A 27970-nucleotide genomic window follows, 5' to 3' on the forward strand; every position below is an offset into this window, starting at 1 on the left:
TTCCTTAGGTGGGGATGATGGTTAGGTGCTGCAGAACCTACGAGGAGGTTTGTGAAGGAGATGTAGGCAAAGTTATTAAATTGGATCGAGATGGATTGCATGACCTGAACGTGCAGTGTGATTGGCAGCAAAAGGGTGGTACTTACTGGGTCAGATATATCCATGTTGAGCTTTTAGGTGAGTTCACTTCTGACTGCTTTTTAACTAAAAATGTGAAGGGTAGACTAAGGGAGATGTACTTTTGGAGGGAAAAACCCTTACATTTTTTCTTGCATCTCCAGGATTCCCACCACAGAGTTCTGCCTCTCATATCAAGATAGGTGACAAAGTTCGTGTGAAAAGCTCTGTCACCACACCCAAATATAAATGGGGATCAGTTACTCACCGAAGCGTGGGCATCGTCAAAGGTAATGTGTACTCCAAATGGGGCATGGGGAGGTAATAAACTCCAAACCATGCATGCTCTCTTCTAGACATGCTTGAAAATCACACTGTTTTGTGGAGTATTGTATGATAATACAGAATGTAGAATGCATTTGAAGTCTGTGGTGAATTCATAGGCATGTACAGTAATTTCACGACCATAGGGCGCACCCCCCGGGAGTCGGCAAATTTCACAACTTTGTAGATCATGTAAGGTGCACCGAACTATAAGGCGCACTTTTTTTTTGCAGCGAGGAACCGCGTGGTGTGCAACAAAGTAACGAATTACTGACAGGTGCTCAATTTGCAAACATTCTTCAGAGATTGATATAGCCTTTAAACGCAGCCCCAGGCGCCCTCCCCGTGCAGTGGGTCCTGGCACTCCCGCCTGCCCGGTGCCGGCTGGCACAGCTCACGGCTCCCACCATGCGGCTACGCTACGTCCTGGCTTCCTCCTGGACGGCGGTGGTGGCCCTTCTCGCCGCTTTCCCATGGTAGCGGTGCTGCTTCTTGCCGCTTCTCACCACTTCCCCCCGCTTCCCCTCAGCTGCGCCGCTTCTCCCTGGCCGGCAGCCGCGCTGTGTCCCAGCGTCCCCCCGGCTGGCGGCCACAGCTCCCGCAGTTCCTGACTCGGCTCACAGCTCGCACTTCCGGGTTTGCAAATTTTGCAACTTTGTACATTATATAAGGTGCACCGGACTGTAAGACGCATTTCTGGGTTCGGACCAAAATTTTAGTCAAAAGGGTGCACCTTATAGTCGTGAAATTACTGTACTCTGTGGCAGCCCATTTTGTTAGTGTATCCATCTGCTTTTGAGCCACTTCATTTGCACACAGTAAAAATCTTTATGCATCTGTGCAGCTTCCTGTTGTAATTCTCTTTTACACTTTGGATGACTCACAAATGGTTTTCATGTAAGAATTACAGTAGTTTCACGAATACAAGCCGCACGGATTATAAGCCGCACTTCCGGTGCCTCGACAATGTTGCTGTCTTTGTCAATAGATAAGCCGCACCCCGAATATTAGCTGCACTTTCGTTCATAGCGAGAATCCGTGCGCAGCTTTCACAAATTGGCCAATTAGTAACAGGATCGCGGCAGAGCGGGCTTTACTGGCTCGGGGCGGGGCCAGGAAGGCTCGGCCCGCTCATGGTTGCCGACGGGGCCGGGTGGCCCAGCTCAGCGCCACGGCTCGGCGGGGCTGGCCGGATGGTGCTGCCGCCGCCGCCGGGCTCACTGGCCCCCCTCTCCCGTCAGCACCGCCCCGCTGCCGCGTTCGCTCGCCCGGCTGGCAGGGCTGCCGCCGCCGCCGCCGGGCTCGCTGGCCGCCCCGCGCCGTGTTTGCTAGCCCTGCCGGCAGGGCTGCTGCCGCCGCCGGGCTCGCTGGTCCCCCTCTCCCGTCAGCACCGCCCCGCTGCTGCTTTCGCTCGCCCGGCCGGCAGGGCTGCCGCCGCCGCCAGGCTCGCCGGCCGCCCCCTCCCGTCTGCACCGCTGCCGCGTTTCCTCGCCCTGGCCGGCACTGCAGGCCCCCGCACCGCCGGGCTCCCCCACGCTGCTGGCCCCGATTCTGCTGGGCTTCCCCCGCTGCCAGGCAGCCCCACCCGCCGGCCTTCCTGCTTCTGCCATGCTCCCCTGCACTGCTAGCCCCAGTTCTCCCGGGCTCCCCCGCCCTGCTGGCCCGGGCTCTGCCGCTCCCCTGCCCCGCCCTGCTGGCTCAGGCTCTGCCGCCCGCCCCCCGCACTGCTGGCCCCGCCTCTGCCAGGCTTTCCCACCTCTGCCGGGGCCGGCCGTGCTCCAGCTTGGCTTGGGGCTGCCGCGGGCTCTCACCTCCGTGTTGGCAGCTTTTAGAATTTTGTTAATGTATTAGCCGCCCCGGAATATTGGCCGCACTTGCGGGTTTCCACCAAAATTTTGGTCAAATTGGTGCGGCTTGTATTTGTGAAATTACTGTAATTGTAACTTGAAGGCTTCATAAGGAAACGATGAGGAAGTGGCATGCCCCTGGTGTCAGGCTGTAAGGGATGTAATTGAAGTAATCTGTGGAGCACAGGTTCTTTGAAGAGGTTCAGATTTTGGTCATACTGTATTTGTCCTAGAAGTATGTGCTTGCTTGGGAATGGTTTCTAAAAAAAATAAAGAAATCCAAGTAGAGGAATTCAAATGGAATACTAACTACCCTAAATACTTTCAACTTTATTTTATAGAGATTTGTAACACCTTGTGTTTTCTCCATATTTTTGTCACAGCATTTAGTGCCAATGGAAAAGATGTTATCGTAGACTTTCCTCAACAGTCACATTGGACTGGCTTGTTGTCAGAAATGGAATTGGTCCCCAGCATTCATCCTGGAGTCACGTAAGTGATGATTTATCTTAGTGTATAGGGGTTATCCTTATTGTCCTGATTCTGTTACCTTGTCTCATGTGAATGATTAACTTGTACCATATATATATAGACTTATTCTTCTCTGGTCAAATCAGGTGTGATGGCTGTCAGATGTTTCCTATCAATGGACCTAGATTCAAATGCAGAAACTGTGATGATTTTGACTTTTGTGAAACGTGTTTTAAAACCAGGAAGCACAACACCCGACATACTTTTGGCAGAATAAATGAACCAGGTAAGTTTTGCAGTCTAAGTGTTTCTTAGATTATTTTAAAATGCATTTAAGCTGTTTTGAAAAAAAACAGTTTTAAATTTCAGCTCCTTAATATGATGAAATTAGTGTTCAGATTGATCCCCTAGAAAATGAACATTTATAGCACTGCTACAATTGCATGTGATGGACTACAACAAAATATTAACCCTTAAACCTTTTCTGTCGTGTTAAAAAGTTTAAAAAATGTCTATATCAGTAACTCTACATGTCAGAATAGCATTTTTACCTACACCAAGAGTAAAATCTGTAATTTTCTAATCCTCCTACCTTCTGCTGTCAGCCTAGATGTAGGTGAGTGGAATCCTCATGGTGCTAGGGGCAGCTCGCAATACCTAAGATGCCTTCTTATGCCTCAGTTGCTCTTCTGCTATTTTGCCTATCAGTGTGTGATGGCTATTGCCTCATTTCCTCTGATATGGAGGCTCCAGAGGAGTGTGGTGGAAGAGGGAAGCCTTTTAAGACTCAAAGTTAAACTTTTTTTTAACCTAGGGCAAGAACAGGTACAGCCATTTTAGCTCCAAAAATTTTGGGCTTTGCATTGTTATGCAAAACTTACCTGACATTTCCTTTTATTTCTTTTCCATTCACCTGTCTAGCTATTAATTTTAACATAGTATTTGCAGGATGATGCTGATTTCTGGACTGAATTTCTTTGTATTTACACATTACCAGTGTAATTGTTTTGGAAAATAAATAAACCTGATTCCCCCCTAGAGATCATGAACATGGATTGTGTATGCATGATGGTTTGTCTAATGGGCAAGAAAGACATTCCTTTAATAAATTAGTTTATATGACTGTGCCACTAGAATGGGTGCGAATCTGTAATCCTTTCCCTTGCCCTGTGTAGGACAGAAGAGTTAGAATATTCTTTTCATCAAGATTTCTAGATGCTACAAAATAGTGAATGGAAGTGGAAGTAAGGTTTTTGCAGGGAGGAAATCTGCATCTCACTAAACCACCTTCTTCTGGAAGAAGATTTGAATTTTCCAGTGTTCCAACTTTTCTGTTTCTGTTCTTTGGTAGGGGATTTTTGTTGAGGTTTACTTGCGTGTTTTTCATATGTTGTAGTGGTGTAAAAAATTCGTGTACTGTGGGCCTCTAATTTGAATTACATATCATAATAAATTTTGATCTGTATTTTAAAGGGAAGGACCTTTTCAAATAGCTGTCTAGTCAAAAGCTTGTAAAGTTAAGACTCCTTTAAAAAAAGTTGCTACACCCTTTAAGCGCGGGTGCTGTCTACTAAGTAGTGTCACCATGCCGATGTGACATGCACCTGTGTTCTAAATGAAGCCTACATACTCAAAATGTTGGATTGTTGCATTTCCTTTCACCCTGCTTATGGGATTCAAAGAAGGAACTTTCTTTGAGAGGTGCATGCTTAATGTGTCACTTAACCATGCAGGTCAGTCTCCCGTGTTTAGTGGGCGTTCTGGAAAGCAGCTGAAGAGACGGCACAGTAGCCAACGAGGAATGTTACTGGATGATTGGTCAAGGATAGTCAAGAATTTGAATGTCTCATCCTCTGTGAATCAGGCTTCCCGTCTTATTGATGGTAGTGAGCAGTGCTGGCAGTCTTCTGGTTCACAAGGAAAGGTAACTTTAAGCCCCAAGTGCTTTATTCTGGTATACTTCATGGTTAAAAGGGTCTCCCCAGGGCCTTCCCTTCTCCAGACTGAACAACCCTGACTCTCTCGGCCGGTCTTTGTAGGAGAGGTGGTCCATCTTTGTGATTGCTTTTGTGGCCCTCTTCTGCCAGGTCCATGAGGGTTTTTTGCGCTGAGGACCCCAGAGCTGGATGCAGCACGCTCCGGGTGGGGTCTCACAGGAGCAGAGTAAAGGGGCAGAATCCCTTCTCCTGACCTGTTGGTCACTGCTCTTTTGATGCAGCCCAGGATGCAGGAGGCTTTCTGGACTGTGAGCTGCACACTGTGCAGCTGTTCATCCACTAGAACCCCCAGCTCTCTTTCTGTGGGGCTGCTCTGCAGCCTCTCATTCCCCAGTTTGTGAGTATAAGCAGGATTTCCCTGTCCTAGATGGGAACGCCACACTTGCCCTGGTTCAATTTCATACAATTAGTGATTACTCAGCCCTCTGGTCTATCGAGGTCTCTCTGCCTTGGAGGGGTTCAACAGGTTCTCCTGGTTTAGTGTCATTGACAAAGTTGCCTAATGTACATTTGACTCCTGCATCCAGACAATTTATAAAAGGCATTGTTCCTTAGTTTATGGTTTACCGGTTTCATTGTCCTGCACTGGTGCTTTGTGACCAGCCTAGGCACCAGGATTTGCAGCTGGGCATCTGTTCAATATGTTTTGATGCTCTATTGATGACCATGCTGAGAATATTCCCAAGTATCCTTACTCCAGGTTTTCTACAGACTGTAACCTAATACTTACATTATGAACCATTATTTAAACTCCAGTGGTACTGTGCTTTCTGTGTTCTCAGTGGTGTTGGTCTTGGCTGAAATAAATTGCTTGCTACAACTGTTTCTCTTGTAATTGGATGTAGGACAAGCAAGACGTTCACGAGGTCATTTCCCTTTGGCCAGTTGCCATATATTGCAGCTGTTCTGTACCATTCAGAGATGTTTTCCATTCTTTCTTCAAAAACATTGCATATGTATTCTTGTTAATCATATGGTGGTCATAACAATGCTATCTAAAGACAAAATTCTGTGTTTCCACTAGCACTGGATTCGCTTGGAGATTTTTCCAGATGTTCTTGTTCACAGACTAAAGATGATAGTGGACCCTGCAGACAGCAGCTACATGCCGTCCTTAGTTGTAGTTTCAGGTATGTGTATGTTCTGTAAGAAGTCAAATCTTTTGTTTTGCACCCAACAGCAGGTATTTATCTGGTTTTTGTTAACGTAATCATCTGTTTAACATGCTCAGTGTGCCTGTTTGTGAAACAAACGCCATATCCTAAAGTGTTTTTCATTCTGTGTTTTGTTTTCTAGGGGGTAATTCCTTAAATAACCTTATAGAGCTAAAGACAATCAATATAAATCCTACAGACACCACAGTGCCTCTACTCAGTGATTGTGCTGAAGTAAGTGAAGTTCATGTGTGGATTACTCTTGCGTGCAACAGAAAAATATTGTACTGCAAGAGATGGATGAAAAGCATTGTTGTGATCATTAAAGCCTGGTGTTTTATTTTTCCTCTTAACTTAGCAGTATTTCTGGCAAGTTAGTAAAGTTAATTATTCTAAAAAGTTTTACCATAATCACAAAGTAACACTGTAATAGACTTAGATATTTTAGGGGGGTTTATGTAAATCAGTACATCTGTGAACCAGCAAGACATTCCAATAAACTTAAATTTTGTGAATAATTCTGGATAGCAGTTCTGATCTTTTCTAGCAACAGCAAGGAGAAATGCATAATGAATTCTGTGAGATTGAGAGTGAAGTTTCTCATATGAATGAGGCCATATGCTAATGATAAAGCATGAATTTTTTAGGGGTGAAGCATTTAAAGTGAACAATTCATTTTCTTAAAATGACTAAGTCAAGCAAAAATTCTGATTCTTTCCTATGTTTTATGAAGTTACATAGAACCCAAAAGATGTCAATAGAGCATTTTTCTTCTTAGTATCACAGATATATTGAAATTGCAATCAAGCAGTGCAGAAGCTCTGGCATTGATTGCAAGATACATGGCCTCAGCATACTGGGGCGCATACGTGCTGAGGATGAAGATTTGGCTGCAGTCCCTTTCCTGGCTTCTGATAATGAGGAAGAGGATGATGATAAAGCTAACACTGGGAGGTAGGTATCTCTACTGGTGAAGTCAGGGGGAAGTGGTAAAGAACCTTAGTGCCTATATATTCCTATAACTCTGGAGATGATTGGAGGAAGAACACATTAATTAGGTTGAATGGTAGTAAAGAGAAATCATTATCTTAGTTTATTGGAATTGTAAGTACAGTAATTTCACGACCATAAGGCGCACCGGACTATAAGGCGCACCCGCCGGGAGTTGGCAAAATTCGCAACTTTGTAGATCAGATAAGGCGCACTGGACTATAGCGCGCACTTTTTTTTTGCAGCGAGGCTCCACCCCCAGCTCCCTCCGCGCGGTTGTTGGCCGAGGCCCCGCCTCAACCCGGCAGTCATTGGCCCCCGGGCCCGCCTGTACCTGGCTGGGGCGGTGCCGCGGGGCCCCAGGCCCGCCTGCATCCAGCGGGGCCAAGGCATGGCCGCCACCCCTCCGTGCTACCTGCAAGGGGCCGGTGGGTGCCTGTGGAGGGGCGGCTCCGCCTCCACGGGGCCGGTGGGTGCCTGTGGAGGGGCGGCTCCGCCTCCACGGGGCCGGTGGGTGCCTGTGGAGGGGCGGCTCCGCCTGCACGGGGCCCGGGCGTGCCTCTGGGGGGGCGGCTCCGCCTGCACGGGGCCAGGGCGTGCCTGTGTAGGGGCCGTCCCGCCTGCATGGGGCCGGGGTGTGCCTCTGGAGGGACGGTTCCGCCTGCACGGGGCTGGGGCGTGCCTGTGTAGGGGCGGCTCCGCCTGCACGGGGCCCGGGCGTGCCTCTGGAGGGGCGGCTCCGCCTGCACAGGGCCGGGGCGTGCCCGCCCCTGCTCCGCCCCACCTCCACCTGGCAGCCATGGCCCTGCCGGCTCCCCCCGTGGCTCGCAGCTCGCACTTCCGGGTAGGCAATTTTTTTGAACTTTGTCCATCAGATAAGGAGCACCGGACTATAAGGCGCACTTCCGGGTTCCAGGGAAAATTTTAGTCAAAAGGGTGTGCCTTATAGTCGTGAAATTACTGTAGATCCTTTGTCTATAAATACATTCTCTGAGATGATCACACTGGTGAGGTGTAACATTTTGTATGACTCATCCCCTTTTGCAGTATATTTGGGATTGGAAACTGAGCTAAAAGCTTAATGTGCTTATATTTGATACGTGGCACATGGTGTGGTTTTGTTTTGTTTCTGTTTGTTTGGGTTTTTTTTGTTTGTTTGTTGTTTTTTTCCACTGTGGTAGTGTAGTTTGAGTCCTGAAGCTGTTCCAACCTGTAAAAATCAGTAAATACAGTAAAAAGAGTAAAAAGGTGCCTATGCTACATCATGCTATTTGCTAAACTGACTGTATTTTCTTTTCTCAATATGTTCAGTCTTGTTAGAAAGAAGGCAGCTGGGCTTGAATCAGCAGCTACAATAAGAACCAAAGTTTTTGTTTGGGGACTGAATGACAAAGACCAATTGGGAGGGCTAAAAGGTTCCAAGGTATGTTGTTTTCACACTTAAGTACAAAAGAAGAACAGTGAAAAATAAAATATACAAGTTACACAACTTAAAATTAATTCAGACTTAATCAGGATTTTGCAGTTTATTACCAAAAGCTACAAAGAGTAAGTTTTGGTGGCTTTTTAGTGTTAAAACATGTAGATGTTTGCTGGGTGGAAAATTGGAGAAAATTTGCACTTTGGTTGGTAGTCTGAAATCTGGCTTGATTTTTAGCAGCCATTTAGTCATTTGTTTTAGATGATAATGTGCTAATTGTTTAAAAAATGTGTAGCACTCTAAATATTCTATTCCTGTAGAGTTTGCACACATAAAATAAAACTTTTAGTGAACTTTTTGTATTATAGCTGGCAATTGTGTAATAGGAATTTCAGCCCAGTGTGCAGCCATTTGCATGTAATTTTGATATAATACAAGATGAGATACATTGCAAATGCCTAATCAATTTAAAAGGTCATTCATTAATCTGAAAATTATGTTGAGACCATTTCTCCAGTTGATCTTGTGAAAGTATACTATTGTATCCATAGAGTACCTCGAGCATTAACCTTTCCTGTATTCTGCAGTTTTCTCAAGAAAACTTTACTAAAAGGAAGTCCTTGTTCATATCGCCTTTCATTTTTTTCTCAGGTTTTATATTTATCACGGCTTCAGTATTAATTTTTTTAATACTGAAAGCATTTTAACGTTACTGGTATAATGTTAATTGGCATGGATGAAGCATCTGAAAGTACCTGTTAGATAATTGGTTTATCACTTGAGAACTCGTCTCTTTTAGAGTGTAAAACATGAAAATGAATTGTAACGATTTTTATTTGCTGTCTACTCTAGATAAAAGTCCCTTCCTTTTCTGAAACCTTGTCTGCCTTGAATGTTGTGCAAGTAGCGGGGGGATCCAAAAGCCTGTTTGCAGGTAACAAAAGTTTAAAATGAATATAATTATTTAAGGGCAGAAACAGATTTTAAATTGTGAAACACTAATGGCATTTCAAACTTTTTTCATTTTAGTGACTGTAGAGGGTAAAGTGTATGCCTGTGGAGAAGCCACAAATGGAAGGCTGGGTTTAGGAATATCTAGTGGAACTGTGCCTATTCCCCGCCAGATTACAGCTCTCAGCAACTATGTGGTAAAGAAGGTGGCTGTTCACTCAGGTACTGACTATTGCTATCTCTATAAACATAAGTGTAACATATTAAGCCTGAAAATGGTTGTTGGGCAGTTTTCTTTGGTGCTGTGATGCCCTAGCATATCAAATTCTTTTTTTAAAAAATAAATACAGGTTATTGAATTCTGTCTGTTGTATACAATGTCAGATTAAATCTAATGGTTCTGTTATTAAAATCTGTGAATTTAGATTGTACAAGTTTTCTTATCTGCTGGAAAGTAACTTTGATGTTTGCATTTGATTGATATATATTTTCATTTTTAATATTTCCAAATGATGAGTTTGTTTTTCTCATTATTTTTTCCTGCAGCTCTGAAAATAGAAAATTGAGTGATTATTGGTTTGGTGGATTTTTTTTTTTAAATATGTGCCAGGAGACCTATTGTCACACAAGTTTTTTACTTTAAATTAAATCACATAAAAGTTCCAAAGAAAATAAGTAATGTCTATGAAGCTGAAAGGCTTGTACAGTTGCATTGTAGAAGAACAGCAATGTCAAATTGTTTCTAAGACCTGCTGCTGCCTGCTTGAGAGCTCAAAAATGCAAATGTATGTTTACAATTTTAGGTGGCCGACATGCTATGGCATTAACAGTTGATGGGAAGGTGTTTTCATGGGGTGAAGGAGATGATGGAAAACTTGGTCACTTCAGTCGAATGTAAGGATTCCAAATTTATATTTCAGTAAAAGATTTGTGTTGAATGTTACAGCACAACTGACCACCACTATTGACAACAACAGATTTTTAATACAGTAGGAATAAAAGAAAAGTGTTGTAAGAGGACTTTTTTTTCCCCACAGCGTATACCAATTTATGCTGCAGCATTTGTAGCAGACTGCAGCCATTTAGAAAAGAGGCATTCAATTAATATAGTATTTAGGAAGATGGGTAAAGTCTTGACTAGTATTTTCAAATTTCACTGATGAAATTCCATATTTTTGGACATGCAGTTTTTGGTTACTTTTGTAAGGTATGGTTTTCAGAGGTGCCTTGAGGAGTAAAACCATAGCAATTTTATATTCCTAAGCTGTAACATCTGTAACAGTTCATAATTTAAACCATCATTTTATAGCCTTTTCTTAAGACTTCAGTTCACAGACACGTTAGTCAGAAATAAACTTCTTCCACTTTTTAGTAATACATACTTTAATCTTCCACCGCTTGAAGGACATCTTTGAGAGAAATTTGAATTTTCTCAGATTTTACTCTGTATGTACCCACAGAACAGTATTTTGAAAGAAAAAAAAAAAAAACCCTGATAAACAAAACCCATGGGTAAATATTTTTGTCATTCTGATATATTTTGAGGACTGCCATAACACATATAAAGTGAAAGCAGATGGTTAATATGTTACAGCAAATAAGTTTATAAGGCTGGGTCAGACTAATGAAAAGGGAAGTCCAGATGAGAGCAATATTGCTGTTTATTGCTCAACTGCCTCATGTTTTATGTAATTTTACTGAAAGTGAGATTTGGAACTCCTGGGCCATTTCCCAGTACCAGTATTTCCAGAGGCCATGCATAATTTTATGGAGTCTTGTTAGTGGTTCTGGTACAACCAATATTAGAAAATCCTGAGTGGAATCTTTTTTTTGGCATTAAGAGAACACTGTAACCACATGAAGAATAAATGTTAGCAGTATTCACATTAAAGACTAACAGTGAATTCTACTTTAGATTTCTCTGTCATGAGGAGCAAAGTTGGGATGAGTGTCATCTCTTAATCTTATTGTGTGTCCACTGCTAATAAATCACTCAGCTTTGGGCAGTGACAGGAAATTGGTTTTCGGTTTCTATTATGCACTGTTCAATTGATTCATTGAGTTGATATTTTGAATTTCTCACCTAAGTTTGGCAGCATAGACATAAAATATTCTTTAAATAAACTTTGAAGTGCACTAAAGTAGGGTAAACTTTGGATTTATGGTGCTACTAAAGAGTACATCTTGCAATCAAAGTGTTGCATATTCTTGATTCTATTGATTACTGTTAGTCATTGCACAATTTGTATTGCAACAGATGGAGTATATTGTGTGGCTGTTTCATGATGAACACAATGGTTTTGTTGTTCATTTCTCCAGGAACTGTGATAAACCCAGGCTGATAGAAGCATTGAAAACCAAACGCATCCGTGATATTGCCTGTGGCAGTTCCCACAGTGCTGCTATTACCTCTAGTGGTGAACTCTACACCTGGGGTCTTGGTGAATATGGAAGACTAGGACATGGAGATAATACCACACAGCTAAAGCCTAAAATGGTAAAATCAATGTTTCCTGTTTCTGATGAAATGCAAACATTTTTAACAAATGACAGCAGCATGAAGCTGAAGTTACAAAAAACACGAAGGCAGTGTGAAGACATTGTTTTGGAGTGATTTAAATTAGGTTTTGGTACCCATACTCTTGTGAAAGTTAAGCTATTTCAGAAAGGCCAAAATGATCCAGTCTCTTTCTTGGGAAGTGATGTAAATAGGCATTCATGTCCTGCATCTGCTTTGACGCATAGCTGGAAGTTACCATGTAGCAATGTTGGACTCTGAGCATGGCTGGATAGTTCTTTGCTCAGGCTGGGCACAATGACCAAGATGAGTCATAAGACTTCACAAATGTTTGTAAGGTTTTAAAACATAATTTCTTTGAAAACTTCTTACTACTTCTGTTTTGTAGGTTAAAGTGCTCCTTGGCCACCGAGTCATTCAGGTTGCTTGTGGAAGCAGAGATGCTCAGACTCTTGCTTTGACAGATGAAGGTAGGAATATCTTGTTCCAGAAGCTTTCTAGCACATGGGAGTACTGTGATCATTGTTTGACGTTGCAATTTGATGTTTGTTAGGTTTGGTGTTTTCTTGGGGTGATGGTGATTTTGGAAAGCTGGGCCGAGGAGGAAGTGAAGGATGCAACATTCCTCAGAACATTGAAAGACTGAACGGCCAAGGCGTTTGTCAGATTGAGTGTGGTGCACAGTTCTCATTGGCACTCACCAAGTCAGGAGTGGTATGGACATGGTATGTTACATTTGCCAGGAGGTATTAACAAAGCGCTTGCTAACTGTGTGCTGTATTTAATGCTTTTTGACCCCATTTGTGCCTTATCTGTGTGCTTTTTGTAAGCTGGCAGCTCTTCCAGGTGAGCTGCATTCGTTCTGTCACGCTGTGTCTCGTAGCATGCTTTGTTTGCTGTACTCTGTTTGAATGCCTGGTTCTTATTGAGTTAGTGTCAGAAAGGGAAGATCGTTTCTTCTCTTGGTCACTGTGAGACAAGTAAAGAGTGGAGAGGAAAAAAGAAAATTTGAGAGCCATAGCTTGGACTATGAAGCCTACAGCTTTAGCAGAGACTTGAGGAAGGGATGCAGGAGAGTAAGGAAGTAAGCTGAAATTCAGAGCAGATGGGAAGAACTTCCTTGGGAACACAGGAGCACAACAACAGCTTGTTGCTGCTCAGAAGGCCACTGAGTTGCGAGTAATGATGCTTTGGAGCAAGAATTGGTATGAGTTGATCACTGAGAGCTACTCAGATATGGTTTTATTTTTCTCCTATTTGCCTGTTTGCTTCTGCTTTGTTTTGAACACAAATCTGGCTTTTTGAATTTATAAATCTTTTTGTAAAATCTGAGAGCTTACTTCATGCACTAATCAGATCAAGGTCTTACCCCATCCTTGTGTAATAAGACTGTGACCTATTTGATGTGTATCAAAACTAAGTAGACTTAAACCAATCATTTTTGTTGTGTTGTCAACTGTGGCTGAATAACATGAAGAGGAAATCCTTGAAAATTTCATTTTTATAAGTTACTACTATTGTTAAAGGGGAGAAAAATTTTTAACAGATGTTGATTTTCAGAGTGACCGTTGGAAACTGTATTTCTTTCTTGTTCTCCTTTCATTTTTTTGTGGTGACAAAGGAAGCAAGAGCAAAGATAATTTGACAGTCTCTTTTTTTTTAAAATTATTAACAACTTATTCCAAAATTCTTGTTTGTTCCTTCCTTGCCCTAGTTTTTCTTAACACTTACGTCTAGTCAAAAGTCTGCAGCTATTTCAGGACATTACAGGTCTACAAGGAGATTTTTTGGGGTCTGTTTCAGCTGGGGATACCTGGATTGCTTTTAAACTTTTATTCTTCTTAAATTTGTAATGGTTTATGGAAAAAAAAAATCACCACTGAGTTACAACTTTAGGTATATAACAGTACTCTGTATCATATTTCTCTCCAGCATAATATCACCTTGCTTCAGAAAAATTGGTGGTGAACAAAAGAATTGAGTGAGTGGTTACTAAAAACATAGCTGGAAGAAATATCAGGGTTTTTTTCTTCTTTACTGAAATTCTTGGTAGAGGCATTTTAAGCTGTTTACATTAATTTTGTGCATGCTATTTTTTTTAGTGCGGTTTATGTATATAACAATTTCGGAAGAATTTAAATTATGGAGGCTTGAAAATCTATATTGAGGCTTCCAACAATGTGAAAAAACTCAGTTTTGAAAACATTTTTATTTCCCTGTGTATTTTTTCCATGGAAGCAGGCTTTTAGGTTAAAGGTTTTGTTGTTGTTACATTTATCCTCTCTAGTTAAATATACCTAAGTCTTACCAAACCATGTGAGTTTTGTGTTTATAATTGCATTGTTTCTGCAGCAAAGGAAATTAAATGTAATGCCAGTTGCTTTGCAAATAAAAAATAGTCATAATCATGCTCTTCTATATTGAGGTAAGAAGCTACAGTGTAATAGAGCTGCAGTTATCCTCATTCTTATGCCTTTGGGATTCAGTTTTGAAGCATTTGGTAGTTGGTGTGTGTGTTTCAGGCAGTGATAAATGAAATATATTCAGTTGGGAACCTACATTGAAGAGGAATGTGTGAACAATCCAGTTATTCTGAATGTTACATTTATTGTCTGTTGCAGGGGTAAAGGTGACTACTTCAGGCTGGGCCATGGCACAGATGTGCATGTACGGAAGCCACAGGTTGTGGAAGGACTGAGGGGTAAAAAGATTGTGCACGTGGCTGTGGGAGCACTCCACTGTCTGGCAGTGACTGACACTGGACAGGTATGTTGTGTATCACCGTCCTTTCCCCTCTTCCCTTGATTCAAGAAGGAAAGTATAACAGCATTGGTGCTGATTAAATGCAAGAAAAATTTCAAATTATTTTTATTTACTTTTATAAGTCCTGCATAAATATAAGCATTATTGTAATTTAAAATGTATTAATATTTAAAATATTAGTATTGGAGTTGAAATATTTTTGTCATAGTAGCTTTTTTAGTGTTTTTTATTATCTCATTATCAGTATTCTACTTCTTACTCTGGAAATGCAGCAGCAGTCATAGTGTTCTGGACAGATTTTTCAGCTTTATCATAATATTGTTTCAGATCTCCAGTGTAATTACTAAGCAATTACAGTAATTTCACGACCATAAGGCGCACTGGACTACAAGGCGCACCCCCGGGGAGTCGGCAAAATTTGCAACTTTATAGATCAGATAAGGCGCACCGGACTATAAGGCGCGCTTTTTTTTTGCAGCGAGGCTCCGCCCCCAGCTCCCCCCACACGGTTACTGGCCGAGGCCCCACCTCAAACCGGCAGCCATTGGCCCCCGGGCCTACCTGTACCCGGCAGGGGCGGTGCTGCGGGGCCCCAGGCCCGCCTGTACGCAGCAGGGCTGGGGCATGCCCGCTGCTGCTCTGTGCCACCTCTCCGGGGCCGGGCTATGGCCACTGCCCCTCCGTGCCCCTTCCACAGGGCCGGGGGGTGCCTCTGGAGGGGCCGTCCCGCCTCCACGGGGCCGGGGGGTGCCTCTGGAGGGGCCGTGCCGCCTCCACGGAGCCGGGCCGTGCCTCTGGAGGGGCCGCCCCGTCTCCACAGGGCCAGGGCGTGCCCACCACCGCTCCGCCCCGCCTCCACCTGGCAGCCATGGCCCTCCCAGCTCCCCCCGTGGCTCGCAGCTCTTACTTCTGGGTAGGCAAATTTCTGAACTTTGTCCATCAGATAAGGCGCACCAGGCTATAAGGTGCACTTCCGGGTTTGGGGGAAAATTTTAGTCAAAAGGGTGCGCCTTATAGTCGTGAAATTACTGAAATTTTTCTAACTTACTGTGAACATTGAGTGATTTATGAATCAACTGATCAATTATGACTCTACAATAATTTATGAATCATCTGATGAAGTGCTGCTTTGATTTTTTTTTTTCCTTTTAATGTATGATAATGCCTGCATTATTTAATGGAGTGGGGGAATTTCATGACAATAAATTGTCTAAAGTGTCTTAGATTACTAGCACAAATCACTAACATTCCTTTTAGGAATTTTTAAGAAAGCATTTAAATGAGGTAAGCATTGAAGCTAAATAATACATGGGAATTTTTCCTGGCAGGTTTATGCTTGGGGTGACAATGACCATGGACAACAAGGCAATGGAACTACTACAGTCAATAGAAAACCCACTCTTGTCCAGGGCTTGGAAGGCCAGAAAATCACCCGAGTTGCTTGTGGGTCTTCCCACAGTGTGGCATGGACAACAGTGGATGTAGCTACGCCTTCTGTTCATGAACCAGTCCTTTTCCAGACAGCGAGGGACCCTTTAGGTGCTTCTTATCTTGGTGGGTATTTGTTGCCTTACATTGTTTTTTTCCTTTCCTGTCATTGGAGTGTTTGTTTTGTGTGTGGTTTAATAGGTGATAGAAGAGTGCAAAAGAAAATGGTTTAAAAAAAGATCACAAAGCCACAAAATACACACCTGGTAAAAAAAAGCCAACCCAACCAAAACTCCTCATGAAAGCAGAACTTTTAAATTAAAATGCAACATATTTTCACAAACACCCTAGGGAGTTTCTCTTTATGGACTTAATGATAGATGAATGCTACACTATTAGTAATCTTTTTGCACATTACCTCTTGTTTCTAAGGTGACTTAAGAATTAGGGACTCAAAACAGCAGTGCTTTGTGTTGAATATAAAGGCATCAAACGTTTTGCTAATTAAGCTTTTTCATGACCAAACCAATTTGTACCTAATAAATATTCTCATTTCAGAATGTTTATGTAAGTAAAACTTGGTTTTGGTGCTGATCACTAAAATATTTCAATCTGTATTACCTTAATCCTCATAAGAGAGTAACAAGATCAAATACTATTTTATGAAAGCCCTTGTTAGAAAGCCTCAGTATTAACTTTAATATTATAACTGTAGGCACTGCACTGCAGTTTAAGAATCTTTTGCAGAGTTAGTTTCAGTCATCTCTTCTGATTTAACAAGAAATTAGATAAACCATTTCCTTTCATGTATTTTGCCATTAAGAACTGCTAACCTTGTCTTTCCCCCTGCCTCTTTTTAGGTGTTCCTTCAGATGCAGATTCTTCTGCTGCTAGTAACAAAATCAGTGGGGCAAACAGTTCCAAGCCAAATCGTCCTTCCCTTGCTAAGATTCTCCTGTCACTTGATGGGAATGTTGCCAAACAGCAGGCACTGTCTCACATACTGATTGCATTGCAAATCATGTATGCCAGGTAGGCATGGAAACATTCTTTCAGTGGCAGAGCAAAAGATGACATAACTTACCATCTATTAGGGGCTCTTGAGTGAGGTATAAATTGTTTTATCAAGTTTGAACTCCTCAGGATGGGCCTAAGCTTCATTTAAATTTTAGATTGATGTTAGCTTTATGTTGTTATGTTTACAAAAGTTTCCATTGCCTGGGGGAAAAATTGTTGGTTCAGAAATGCTCGAGTAAATAATGTGGAATCAGTGTGAGTAAATAATGATGGATGATATGGGGGAAGCAGTAGAAGGCAGAGTGGAAATAACAATAAAACTTTGCAGTACTGTCATTGTTAGTAGAGAACAGAGTATTTGTGCTAAAATTTATAAAGAGAAACTCATGTTAAATATTAAAGCATGAAGCCCAGAGGAGGATAACAGTGAACTACCCCCTAAATTCTAGAGATTGGAAACCTTGCTTTATTTTATTAAGACAAGCTAATAAAATTTTTCCAGCTCAACGAGAGAGTATAATTAGGTTTATGTTAATCCATCCTAAATGATTTCAGGGATGCAGTTGTTGGAGCATTGATGCCTGCAAGTATGATTGCACCAGTAGAATGTCCCTCTTCATCACCAGCGCCCCCATCAGATGCTGCTTCTGCAGGAAGCCCTGCAAATGGAGATGAGTGTGTGCTTGGAGATATCGAGGAGAGGCTGAGCCCAAACCCATGGCAGGACAGGAGAGGGGAGGTAAAGTGTCACGTAATTTTTTTTCTATAGTTTTTAACTGTAAATCTGACAAATCTCAATTAGTCTGATAGTATCAGAGATCCACAAATTCCTTCACACTCCAATTTCAGGACTAGGTTCTCTGCACATGTCAGATTTGAAAAAAACCTAAAATTTTAGTGTAAGATCAGTTTTGAACTTTCAGAAAGCATTTTGTCATTTAAATGCAATTGTGATGATTTCTAGCAATATTTTAGAGCTGTTTAATTCATTTTGCAGGAGTTATATTTGACCATTTTAAATGAAAATTTAATTGTAAACGTAGATTTAGACGTGAAACCCTGAATGAAATTCTACTGTGTTGATTCTCAACTGCTAATAAAAGCAGAAAAAAGAAAAGGCTTGCTACTGAAGAGATCCTTTGCATTTATAACCTGTGAACTTGATATGTATTTTCAGGGCTTGCCTTGTGTTTTGTAGACTTTTCTGCAGGCACTGATGTTTTATTGTATGTTTTTGTAGCAGCTGACACTGAGTGTTTGCTGTTTTACCCACACCAGGAACATAAAATAGAAGCTAAAAATACAGGCAGTGAATCTGTTAGTTTTGAACTTACGGCTGTTTTTAAATTGCTACTTTGAGCACTAGCCCTTCTAATAAATAGCTAAACTCTTAAAGGTTTTACAGTGTCTTGTTGAAGTTTTCATTAGTTTTTATTTGTTCTGGCTAGGTTGTTCCTTCAGAAGATGCTGTGACACCGTCTGCTGTAACTCCTTCAGCTGCTGCTGCCTCTTCCCGTCCTTTCATTCCAGTCACAGATGACCCTGGAGCTGCCAGTATTATTGCAGAAACCATGACAAAAACCAAAGAAGTAATGTTGTCAATCCTCTTCTCAAAACTTAAGTCCTTACCATGCTCATATCAAGCAGTTTTTGTGACTTTTGTGCTTTAGAAGTTATTATGTAAATGACTGCATTTTAAAAAAGCTCTCTGAATTCAGAGGAATGTTTGTTGTTTGTTTTGTAGGATGTAGAAAGCCAGAGTAAGGTGTCTGGCCCAGAACCACAGTACTTGGATGAGTTTACAAGTCTCCTGGTACCAGATGACACACGAGTCATGGTTGACCTGCTAAAGCTTGCAGTGTCCAACCGAGCGGGAGAAAAGGGAAGAGATGTTCTCTCAGCTGTGCTGTCTGGCATGGGCACGGCTTACCCACAGGTCAGCTTCTGTTTCTGTTGCTTTTTGACTGGGTCCTTTTTATTACTAGCTTGCTGGAATACTTGTATTGGAAGTGCAGGTCAACACCCTGAGAAGCTTCTTACACATGAAAATTAGAGTTGAACTTAAATGCATGTGAATGTTAACTGTTTTAATGGAAATATTATGTGAATATATGCATGTGCTGCAGATGTTAGTAGAAGACTAATTTCTCCATTTTCCATGTAGCAATTAGACATTCAGATAGAATGTATTTCTTTATTGACCAAGTGTCAGCGGGTATTGGAATGAAGCGGAAATAACCAAACTCTGTTTACTTGATGTGTAGAATGTTAGTTATAAAATTTCTATTGTAGTGGTTTTTTGCATCTGAGTTTTATTTTTCAAAATGGTGCAGTCATTATTGCTAGCTAAAAATGCTGTTAGTATATTATATTGTTAATGATACAAAAATTCTTCTTAACTTAAGATTTACATTTCATGTATTGAAGCTTCTAACTTTGTACAAAGTATCCATGGGTGTGGGGGTTTTTTTTGGCACAGTTGGCAAATGTAACAAACCATAAATTAATTACAGAATATGTGTGTTCAGTAATGAACTGAAAGCTTTTTAATATTTGTTGTAGTTTTACCTTTCAACTATGAGTAATAATGTGTTTTTTTAAGATTTCTAAAACTCGTTTACTCACCCTGCCCAAATTGTGGTGATGTATATTTATGTTGGGCATGAGTTTTCCAAATGAAATTATGTACATGCTCGATGTGCACTTATACATTAATTCTGGGGGGATTTTTTATCATTAATAGTGAGTTACTGTACTGCTTTGGGTTTGTGTGGGGTTTTTGTGTTTTGCAGCCAGAATTTTTATTAGAGACTACTTAAAAATTAGTACTTTTGGCATTTCCTCCTTAAACAGTGTTTTGCAATATTACATACTGGTTAATGATTTATATCTTTCTATGCTGGTGTATGCTCTATAGTTCAGATTCAATAGTTTGCTTTTTCTCTAAGGGAAAACAATTATTTGTGTTGTCATTTACTTACTGAAAACTGAAGTTTTTTGGCTTTTAGTTTGAGGAGTTTTTCTAGCTCTAACACTATCAAAAAAAGTATTTTTGAGTTAATACAATGGTTTATGAATCAGATTTCCAAAACCAAGTTACTTATTTTAAATTTGGGAAGAATGGTAATTTGTTTAGTTTTCTTGGTTTAATTAAATATACAGTTTGTAAAGTGGGTATTTTTCTTTTCTTAGGTTGCTGATATGTTGTTGGAGCTTTGTGTTACAGAGCTAGAAGATGTAGCAACTGATTCACAAAGTGGTCGCCTCTCTTCACAACCAGTTGTGGTAGAGAGCAGCCATCCATATACTGATGATACTTCTTCTAGTGGCGCAGTTAAAATACCAGGTACAGAATTCTTAGTTTTGTTGCTAAGATTCAATTATTTTTAGGCCTGCTTGCATGAAATTGGTTTAGCTTACAAAAATACGTATTGAACTTTTAAAGCCACATTATGTGTCCTGTTACTATAAAAAAGTATTTCCTGAAGTTGATTTCTTACATGCTGATGAAAATCTGAGTTCTATACAATGTGAATTTCTGAGTTCATTGGGTGTGATTCCAGTTGTATATCATTGCTGTTCTCCATTCAGTTATGAAGCTCAGAAGGACTGAGTCTTTTTCAGGTTTAGTAACTGAAAACTCATGTTCTAGTCTTGAGCAAGGCAAATACTTCTTTGTTTTAATGCTGTCTTTTCATTTAGTGGTTCCTTCAGTAATTTACCTGGTACTTACCAAAATTTACAGACAGCAAAGAGCTATCTGCCTTAACTGTAAATAGGCAATTTTTGTGTTTTGCAACTTAAGTTTTGAATGTTCTGGTATGGCCTTTTGTCTGCTAGCCTCTACTCACATGAGCTTGCTGTGATTTAAGGCTTGCAATAAGAAGAAATTGCAGGCAAATAATGTCATTAAATCAAAAGAAGTTGTTTTCATTAACAGGTGCTATGGCTTCCAAACGACTGTGTTTGATTTCATGGGAATTTCTAAAATGCTGTGTTTATCTGTGATGCTAATTGCTCTGTAGAAGTGTGTGAACTCTCTGTTGCTGTTTAGGTGCTGAGGGACTGAGGGTGGAGTTTGACCGCCAGTGTTCCACGGAACGGCGTCACGATCCACTCACCATAATGGATGGAGTCAACAGGATCGTGTCCGTCCGGTCAGGTGCGGACAACGAGTGCTCCTCTAAAGTGTCTTGTGTGATCCACTGTTAAATGCTGAATGAAACGTGCCCCTCCCTCTGACTTCTTGTTAGGGATAGGCCACTAAAAGAGAGGAAAACCTGTGTAAATTGATACTGTCTTTTAAACTAAACAGTTTGTAGCATCTAGACACAAAGATTGATCTTGTGTCTTTGGATATACTCTCTGGGAAGTGCATCTACGGTTGTCCAGTTCTTCCAAAGAACAGACAGAGTGTAAAATTCAGTGTTCAGCACCCCTGCCAGCATGTGTGAATTTCTGTATAATCAAAGCGTGTTTTAACAAATTGGAAAAGGATACTTATTTTTCTAGCTTTCTCATTTTTCAGGTAGTACTTAGAGAAATTTCAGCTTTCATATGGTCAAGACAAATGCTTTTCTGCTGTCAAATGTCCAAAATAATAGCTAGGTGCTCTCTCTTTCTGTTTCCTGCTCTGGCCTTTGTATGTGACACTACGTGAATTCTTCAGATTTTTAATCTTGATATCTCTGATTTAATTTTTAGGCAGTATTAATTTGTAGTAGGTTTTGGAAGAATATTTTTCATCAAATTTTATATTAAACCTCCCCATACACTACATTATGTGCAAGGGAGTACAGTAATTTCACAATTACAAGCCGCACTGATTATAAGCTGCACTTCCAGGTGTCAGCAACTTTTCATTCTTTGTCCATATATAAGCCGCACCTGATTATAAGCCGCATGTTACAATACAGAGTGTGATAAAAGGTATCTATTCTATCACCATCTCTTGAGGGTGGGGGCAGTGGTCCTTATCTCCACGGCAGATATTCTGCTAATGAGCCATCCATTGAAACCAGGCGGGGCATTGTTCTTTATCTTTTCACAACCCATCCTTCCTCCAGCGAGTCATTTTCTGCTAATGGCCCATTGAGTCCCACTGTGTGACTGATAAAATTACTTCATCCCATTGGAAGTTGCTCCAGCCAGGGGGAAGAGCCTAACATTTCTTACCAAGATAAAAACAGAGGTTTTGGGACACTAAGGGAGCCCCTTTCTCCACTGGACTCCAGAGGAAAACCGGATTTCTCCACATCACCACTGGACCTCCAGAGGGAAACTGCGCCTTCTACAGGAGCACTGCTTCAACTGAATCACATCTGTCACTGCAGGAGGATGCAACCACCATTTAATAGGACTGCTACCAACACCCTGCCTGACAGGGTGTCAGATTTTACTCTGACTTTGTCAGGGTTTGGAGTTTGTTTCTTTGTAGTACTGTATTTCTATTTTAATTTCCCTAGAAAAGAACTGTTATTCCTAATTCCCATATTTTTACCTGAAAGCCCCTTGATTTCAAAATTATAATAATTTGGAGGGAGGGGGTTTTCATTCTCTATTTCAAAGAGAAGCTCCTGCCTTTCTCAGCAGACACCTGTCCTCCTAAAACAGCATATTTTCCTTCTTTGTCCATATATAAACCGCACCTGATTATAAGCCGCACTTCCAGGTTCGGAACAAAATTTTAGTCAAAATGGTGCGGCTTATAATCGTGAAATTACTGTAGTTACTGCCTGTGCAATCATAATGTGGGCTTTTCATGCTGACCCATTTTTCCCCAAAGGTGTTTAATTACTGAGATATTTCTGGTTGGTTCCTGGCTGGAAGCTGTAAAGCTTAATTTAATGCATAGGTGGTTGTATATTTTTGTAATGTGAAAGATAATTTGGAAATAGGACAATGGATTTTACTAAACTCTTGTAGTTACCTTCTGATTGTGGTACTAGGCTATCTGCTAACAGTGCTAACTGAACATTTTAAGACTTGGTTTTGTACTTTTTAAGAGTTAGTGTAACATCTTTACATTTGTGCTCATGTACTTCACATAGCTTTCTTTCTTGAGTGCCTTTGTGTGATGTTAATAATATTTAGTCAATTGCTATTGATGAGAGGCTAACACTGGCTCAGACAATATTGCTGAGTGTGTTTGTCTTGCCCACTGTAACAGGTCGTGAGTGGTCAGATTGGTCCAGTGAATTGCGAATTCCAGGGGATGAGTTAAAGTGGAAGTTCATCAGTGATGGGTCTGTGAATGGATGGGGATGGCGATTCACAGTTTATCCTATCATGCCAGCTGCAGGTAAGGTAGCACATGCAACATTTACAGGAGGGCAAGAGTAGATTACGGTAATTTCACGACCATAAGGCACACCGGACTATAAGGCGCCACCCCCAGGACTCGGCAAATTTCGCAACTTTGTCCATCATACAAGGCGCACCGGACTATAAGCCGCACTCCCGGGTTCAGACCAAAATTTAAGTCAAAAGGGTGCGCCTTATAGTCATGAAATTACTGTACATTATTTGCTTTTTTACACTGCACTTATTGCATGGTATTTTTTACATGACAAAGTTCAATAGTTCATTTGCATTTATACTAAGGAAACAGTTTCATTCATACTTAGGAAGCATTTTCAGCTAAGTCCTGAGAGGTGCACTTGTACATAGAGAAGGGACAAAAATATTTTGTAGTCATTCTAGTTGGCCTTTTTATTGAGAGGATACTTCTGGGACACAAGTAATCAGAAATGCGCTTATTTTTTAGAATCCAGATGTTTTAAAATTATCTAAATTAAGTCATCAAAGAACATCTTTCTTCCTGTCTCTTCAAAGAGAATTAAAATAGCTAACTCAAGCAGACTAGCATTCTAGAGTGCTGTGTTTGGTCAACTAAATCCTGCTGTGTTCTGTTCTTATTTCAGAGGACAAACCTTCCCTAGCTTTATTTTTTTGTTGTTCCCTCTTTGTTTCTTGCAGGCCCTAAAGACCTTCTTTCAGATCGTTGCATTCTTTCATGTCCCTCGATGGATTTGGTTACGTGTTTGTTGGATTTTCGCTTAAATTTTGCTTCCAACAGGAGCATAGTTCCTCGCTTGGCAGCTTCTCTGGCAGCTTGTGCTCAGCTGAGTGCCTTAGGTGAGTACAGTCTTAAAACCAGGTCTGTTTTTTTGAAGTGGCAGTGATTGTTTTAAGTAAATACATTCTTTGTGTGCTTGTTTTTCCTTAGCTGCTGGCCACAGAATGTGGGCCTTGCAGAGGCTACGGAAGCTGCTCACCACAGAGTTTGGCCAGTCCATTAACATCAACCGGATCCTAGGGGATAATGAGGGAGAAACTCGAGCTTTGGTAAGAAGGCAGAGGTGCTCATCTCTTCACATATTTCACTTTAAGATTAAATAGTGCTAACCCTGATGTACAATGTTTTTTATGTTCATGGCAAAATAGGAAATAGGCAAATGAATAGGCTTCTTGCACTGGTCTGCAAGTCTATGAAGGTACTCCAGTTTCGAAAAAAATGGCTGTTTCCAAGACTTAACAGGTGTGCTTTTTGAGTTGCCAAAAAGGAGTAGAAATAATTTTATTTGAACAAGTGGATGGAAATGGTACTTCATACAACTAGCTGTAGTTTGGGAAGCTATTTGTGTTTTGTCACAGTCATCTAAATAATATACTTCCAGTAATGCATGCACTATGACTAACTTTCTAGTTGTGTGGTGTCTCTAGAGTTTCACAGGAAGTGCTTTAGCTGCTTTGGTTAAAGGTCTTCCAGAAGCTTTGCAGCGACAGTTTGACTATGAAGACCCCATTGTGAGAGGTGGCAAACAATTGCTCCATAGCCCTTTCTTTAAGGTAATGCTATCCAATCAGTAAAGAACACATTAAAAGAGTTCTGGGGTTTTTTTGGTATATGCTAAGCTCACATAGTCCTGTATCAGTAATACTTACTGACAAAACCAGAATCCTACATCTAAAAGTAGAATCAAATACACAAATGAAAAATAGAGACTACCTATCTAGGCAGAGAAACTCAGGAAAACATCTTGTAAGCACACTTTGTGATGAGTTTTTTTTGAGTTTTCCTAATAGGAGTGTTGTATATTCTATTTAGTTAGTTTAGTACTCTGAAGGTTTTATTTGCATCCAGTTGGAAAAAATGACACGATGTGTTAAATGGACCCTGTACTTCAAAGTAAAAATAAACAAGCTGAGGATGTCTAGAGAAGAGCAAGAAAAATAAAAGGTGAAAAGCCTCCTTTATAGTATGAAAGTGAAACTAAGATGGTGTACTTATCTTAACAGAAAGAAAATCTTAAAAGTTCATAGAAGGAGGAAGCAATATGTTGTTCAGAGCATTAATTTGAAACATTGAAATTGAGTCAAACTGAAAATCAACTGAAAATTCATTGAATTGTAGAAAGAAGACTTAGTTTAGAAATGGAAAGTAAATTAAACACATGGGATTTGATGTGGAAAATGTAATTAATCTGAGAATGTTTTTCACAGGGAGGTTATGACAGTTTCTGGATTGAAAGAGGAAATTAGATACCTAACCCTGTGAGATAGTGGGGCTGCTCTTGATGTTTTCCCATCCATGAGGAATAGTGAAAGTGGCTCTAAGTGACTTTATGTGTCTTTGAGACTGTTCAGGCTCTACTCGCCTATGTGTTCTTCATCTTTCTCAAACACATACTGATTTTTATTGCATATTTTGGATACTTCTCTAAATTTTTTTTTCTTGTGTGAAGGTGCTTGTGGCTCTTGCTTGTGATCTGGAGTTGGACACTCTCCCTTGCTGTGCAGAGACACACAAATGGGCCTGGTTCAGGAGATACTGCATGGCATCCAGGGTTGCTGTGGCTCTTGATAAAAGGACACCCTTACCTCGCCTTTTCCTTGATGAGGTACTGCAGGAATGCTTCAAATGGTTAATGGAACATGTAAAAGTGTCTCTCATGTAAAAAGATACACTGAGTTTAAATTATTTTATGCCAACTGTGATAGGAGTAACAGATAATTTGAATAATGTTGTTTAATGCAAAATATTTCACAGGTGGCGAAGAAAATCCGAGAATTAATGGCAGATAATGAAAATATGGATGTTCTTCATGAGTGCCATGATGTCTTTAAGAGAGAACAGGATGAGCAGCTTGTCCAGTGGATGAATAGGTGATTTCTTTCAACTGTTATGGCTTAGTCTTTTTGTACAATGATAAACTACATTTTTTGTGACTTTTAAAAAGCTCTTTTAACATTTTGTTTGTTTTACATTCCCTGCAGACGACCTGATGATTGGACACTTTCAGCTGGAGGCAGTGGAACTATTTATGGTTGGGGTCATAATCACAGAGGACAGCTTGGTGGAATTGAAGGAGCAAAGGTCAAAGTCCCAACTCCATGTGAAGCTCTTGCCACCCTTAGACCAGTGCAGTTAATTGGTGGTGAACAGACTCTGTTTGCAGTGACTGCTGATGGGAAAGTAAGGATACAACAAATGATTACTTGTTTGACACTCTTGAAATATTTCACCCTCAGTCAGAATGGGTTTGGCTAAATGAAAAATAGTGTGCATAGCACAGGTTCATTATTATTGGTAGTAGTAACTTTGTGTTATTTTTTTTAAAGAATCTTAATTGTACCAACTCCACCAGTATTTTCCAGGACTGCAGTTACTATTGTATTAAGTGGCTGAAACAAGAAATGTATTTGAGCTCTCAGTTCAAAAATGTGATCAGATTTTGTCAAACAAAGTTGGGTACAAGCAACATGCTCATGAAGTTCCCTAAAACAGGGGTGATTATTTCTCTCTAACAGGAGGGAGGTAATGTGAGATTGCTCACAGTTGGCTAAATATAAGTTAGATATTGCAGAATCTAATTTCTAGGTACTCGGATCCTGAGTGGAAAGGAATCTCAGTGCAGAAGTTTGGTGTAAAGTATAGGAGAAAAAAAATCAGTTCATTAATTTGAAAATTTTTTATTTTTATGCAGATGGCAGCTGTTAAGGACATGATGGAGAATTTTAACTAGAGCTTTTTGTAACAGTTACATTCATCTAGTGAGATACTGTAATGATCCCTTGGGGATCATCCTTGTTAATAATTCACAGAAGGGTAAAGGGCAGATTAGCGGCATTTCTTGACATCATTCTGTTGAGAGAAGTTATTTTCAGAGAGACAGAGAGTGAAAAGCAGTGATTAAAACTTTTTGTGGGATGGAAGGGAAAGAAGCAACTGTGCTTAGATGTATATAGGCTACAGAAGAAAGAAAACTGGAATACTGCTGCTTGGAAGGAGAGCATGAGGCAATAGATGATTTTGTAATGCTACCAAGCAAAGCTATGGTCTCTTGATAATTTTACAAAATAAACTTTAGTATTTCACACTAAATCCATTAAGTCAATGAGAGTTCATACTGACTTGAATGTAGCTACATTTTCCCAAAGTTTTTTTGTGAAATATTTCAAATTATTATTTTCCAAAAGAGAGAAAATAAGAAGCCTGTAAGAAACTGGGTTTTTTTGAACTTCACTTGGACTGCATTCTGACATACATACATTAAGAATACTTATCTAAAATTAATTTCTAGGGAGTGTTCTGCTTGAGGCAAAAAAACCTGAATTTTATTCTTTATTTTAAAGCTGTATGCCACTGGATATGGAGCAGGTGGTAGGCTTGGAATTGGAGGAACAGAATCAGTTTCTACTCCAACTTTACTGGAATCCATTCAGCACGTGTTCATAAAGAAAGTTGCAGTGAACTCAGGAGGAAAACACTGTTTGGCATTGTCTTTTGAGGGAGAAGTTTATTCTTGGGGTGAAGCAGAAGATGGCAAACTTGGTCATGGGAACCGAAGGCAAGTAACACTTGATTGAAAATGTTATTTAAAAAAAACCTGTTAATGGATACTTATCATAGCTGGATAGTAATGAATTTTTCTAGTCAAAAATATGTCTTTGGGATATTAAACTGGAGC

The 27970-nt window shown here is 40.6% G+C and overlaps 1 protein-coding gene across 3 annotated transcripts in view; it reads left to right on the forward strand.

The window, feature by feature from the left end:
• The window catches only part of HERC2 (HECT and RLD domain containing E3 ubiquitin protein ligase 2), a 106341-nt gene that overhangs the window by 60854 nt on the left and 17517 nt on the right, over window positions 1–27970 (forward strand). For all 3 annotated transcript variants that reach the window (XM_033053062.1, XM_033053064.1, XM_033053063.1), the window contains exons 49-79: window positions 9–177; window positions 282–407; window positions 2672–2780; window positions 2906–3045; window positions 4493–4683; window positions 5781–5886; window positions 6053–6144; window positions 6689–6864; window positions 8212–8323; window positions 9173–9254; window positions 9350–9493; window positions 10075–10165; window positions 11591–11768; window positions 12178–12259; window positions 12343–12514; window positions 14411–14555; window positions 15881–16106; window positions 16841–17012; window positions 17553–17736; window positions 18446–18586; window positions 18742–18933; window positions 20190–20343; window positions 21052–21159; window positions 23167–23298; window positions 23976–24134; window positions 24226–24344; window positions 24723–24848; window positions 25745–25900; window positions 26050–26165; window positions 26277–26475; window positions 27636–27850. In XM_033053062.1, the coding sequence (XP_032908953.1) occupies window positions 9–177; window positions 282–407; window positions 2672–2780; window positions 2906–3045; window positions 4493–4683; window positions 5781–5886; window positions 6053–6144; window positions 6689–6864; window positions 8212–8323; window positions 9173–9254; window positions 9350–9493; window positions 10075–10165; window positions 11591–11768; window positions 12178–12259; window positions 12343–12514; window positions 14411–14555; window positions 15881–16106; window positions 16841–17012; window positions 17553–17736; window positions 18446–18586; window positions 18742–18933; window positions 20190–20343; window positions 21052–21159; window positions 23167–23298; window positions 23976–24134; window positions 24226–24344; window positions 24723–24848; window positions 25745–25900; window positions 26050–26165; window positions 26277–26475; window positions 27636–27850 (4514 nt within the window). The remainder of the gene's footprint in view (window positions 1–8; window positions 178–281; window positions 408–2671; window positions 2781–2905; window positions 3046–4492; window positions 4684–5780; window positions 5887–6052; window positions 6145–6688; window positions 6865–8211; window positions 8324–9172; window positions 9255–9349; window positions 9494–10074; window positions 10166–11590; window positions 11769–12177; window positions 12260–12342; window positions 12515–14410; window positions 14556–15880; window positions 16107–16840; window positions 17013–17552; window positions 17737–18445; window positions 18587–18741; window positions 18934–20189; window positions 20344–21051; window positions 21160–23166; window positions 23299–23975; window positions 24135–24225; window positions 24345–24722; window positions 24849–25744; window positions 25901–26049; window positions 26166–26276; window positions 26476–27635; window positions 27851–27970) is intronic.

This window comes from Catharus ustulatus, chromosome 2 (assembly GCF_009819885.2).
Source record: "Catharus ustulatus isolate bCatUst1 chromosome 2, bCatUst1.pri.v2, whole genome shotgun sequence".
Lineage (NCBI taxonomy): Eukaryota > Metazoa > Chordata > Aves > Passeriformes > Turdidae > Catharus > Catharus ustulatus.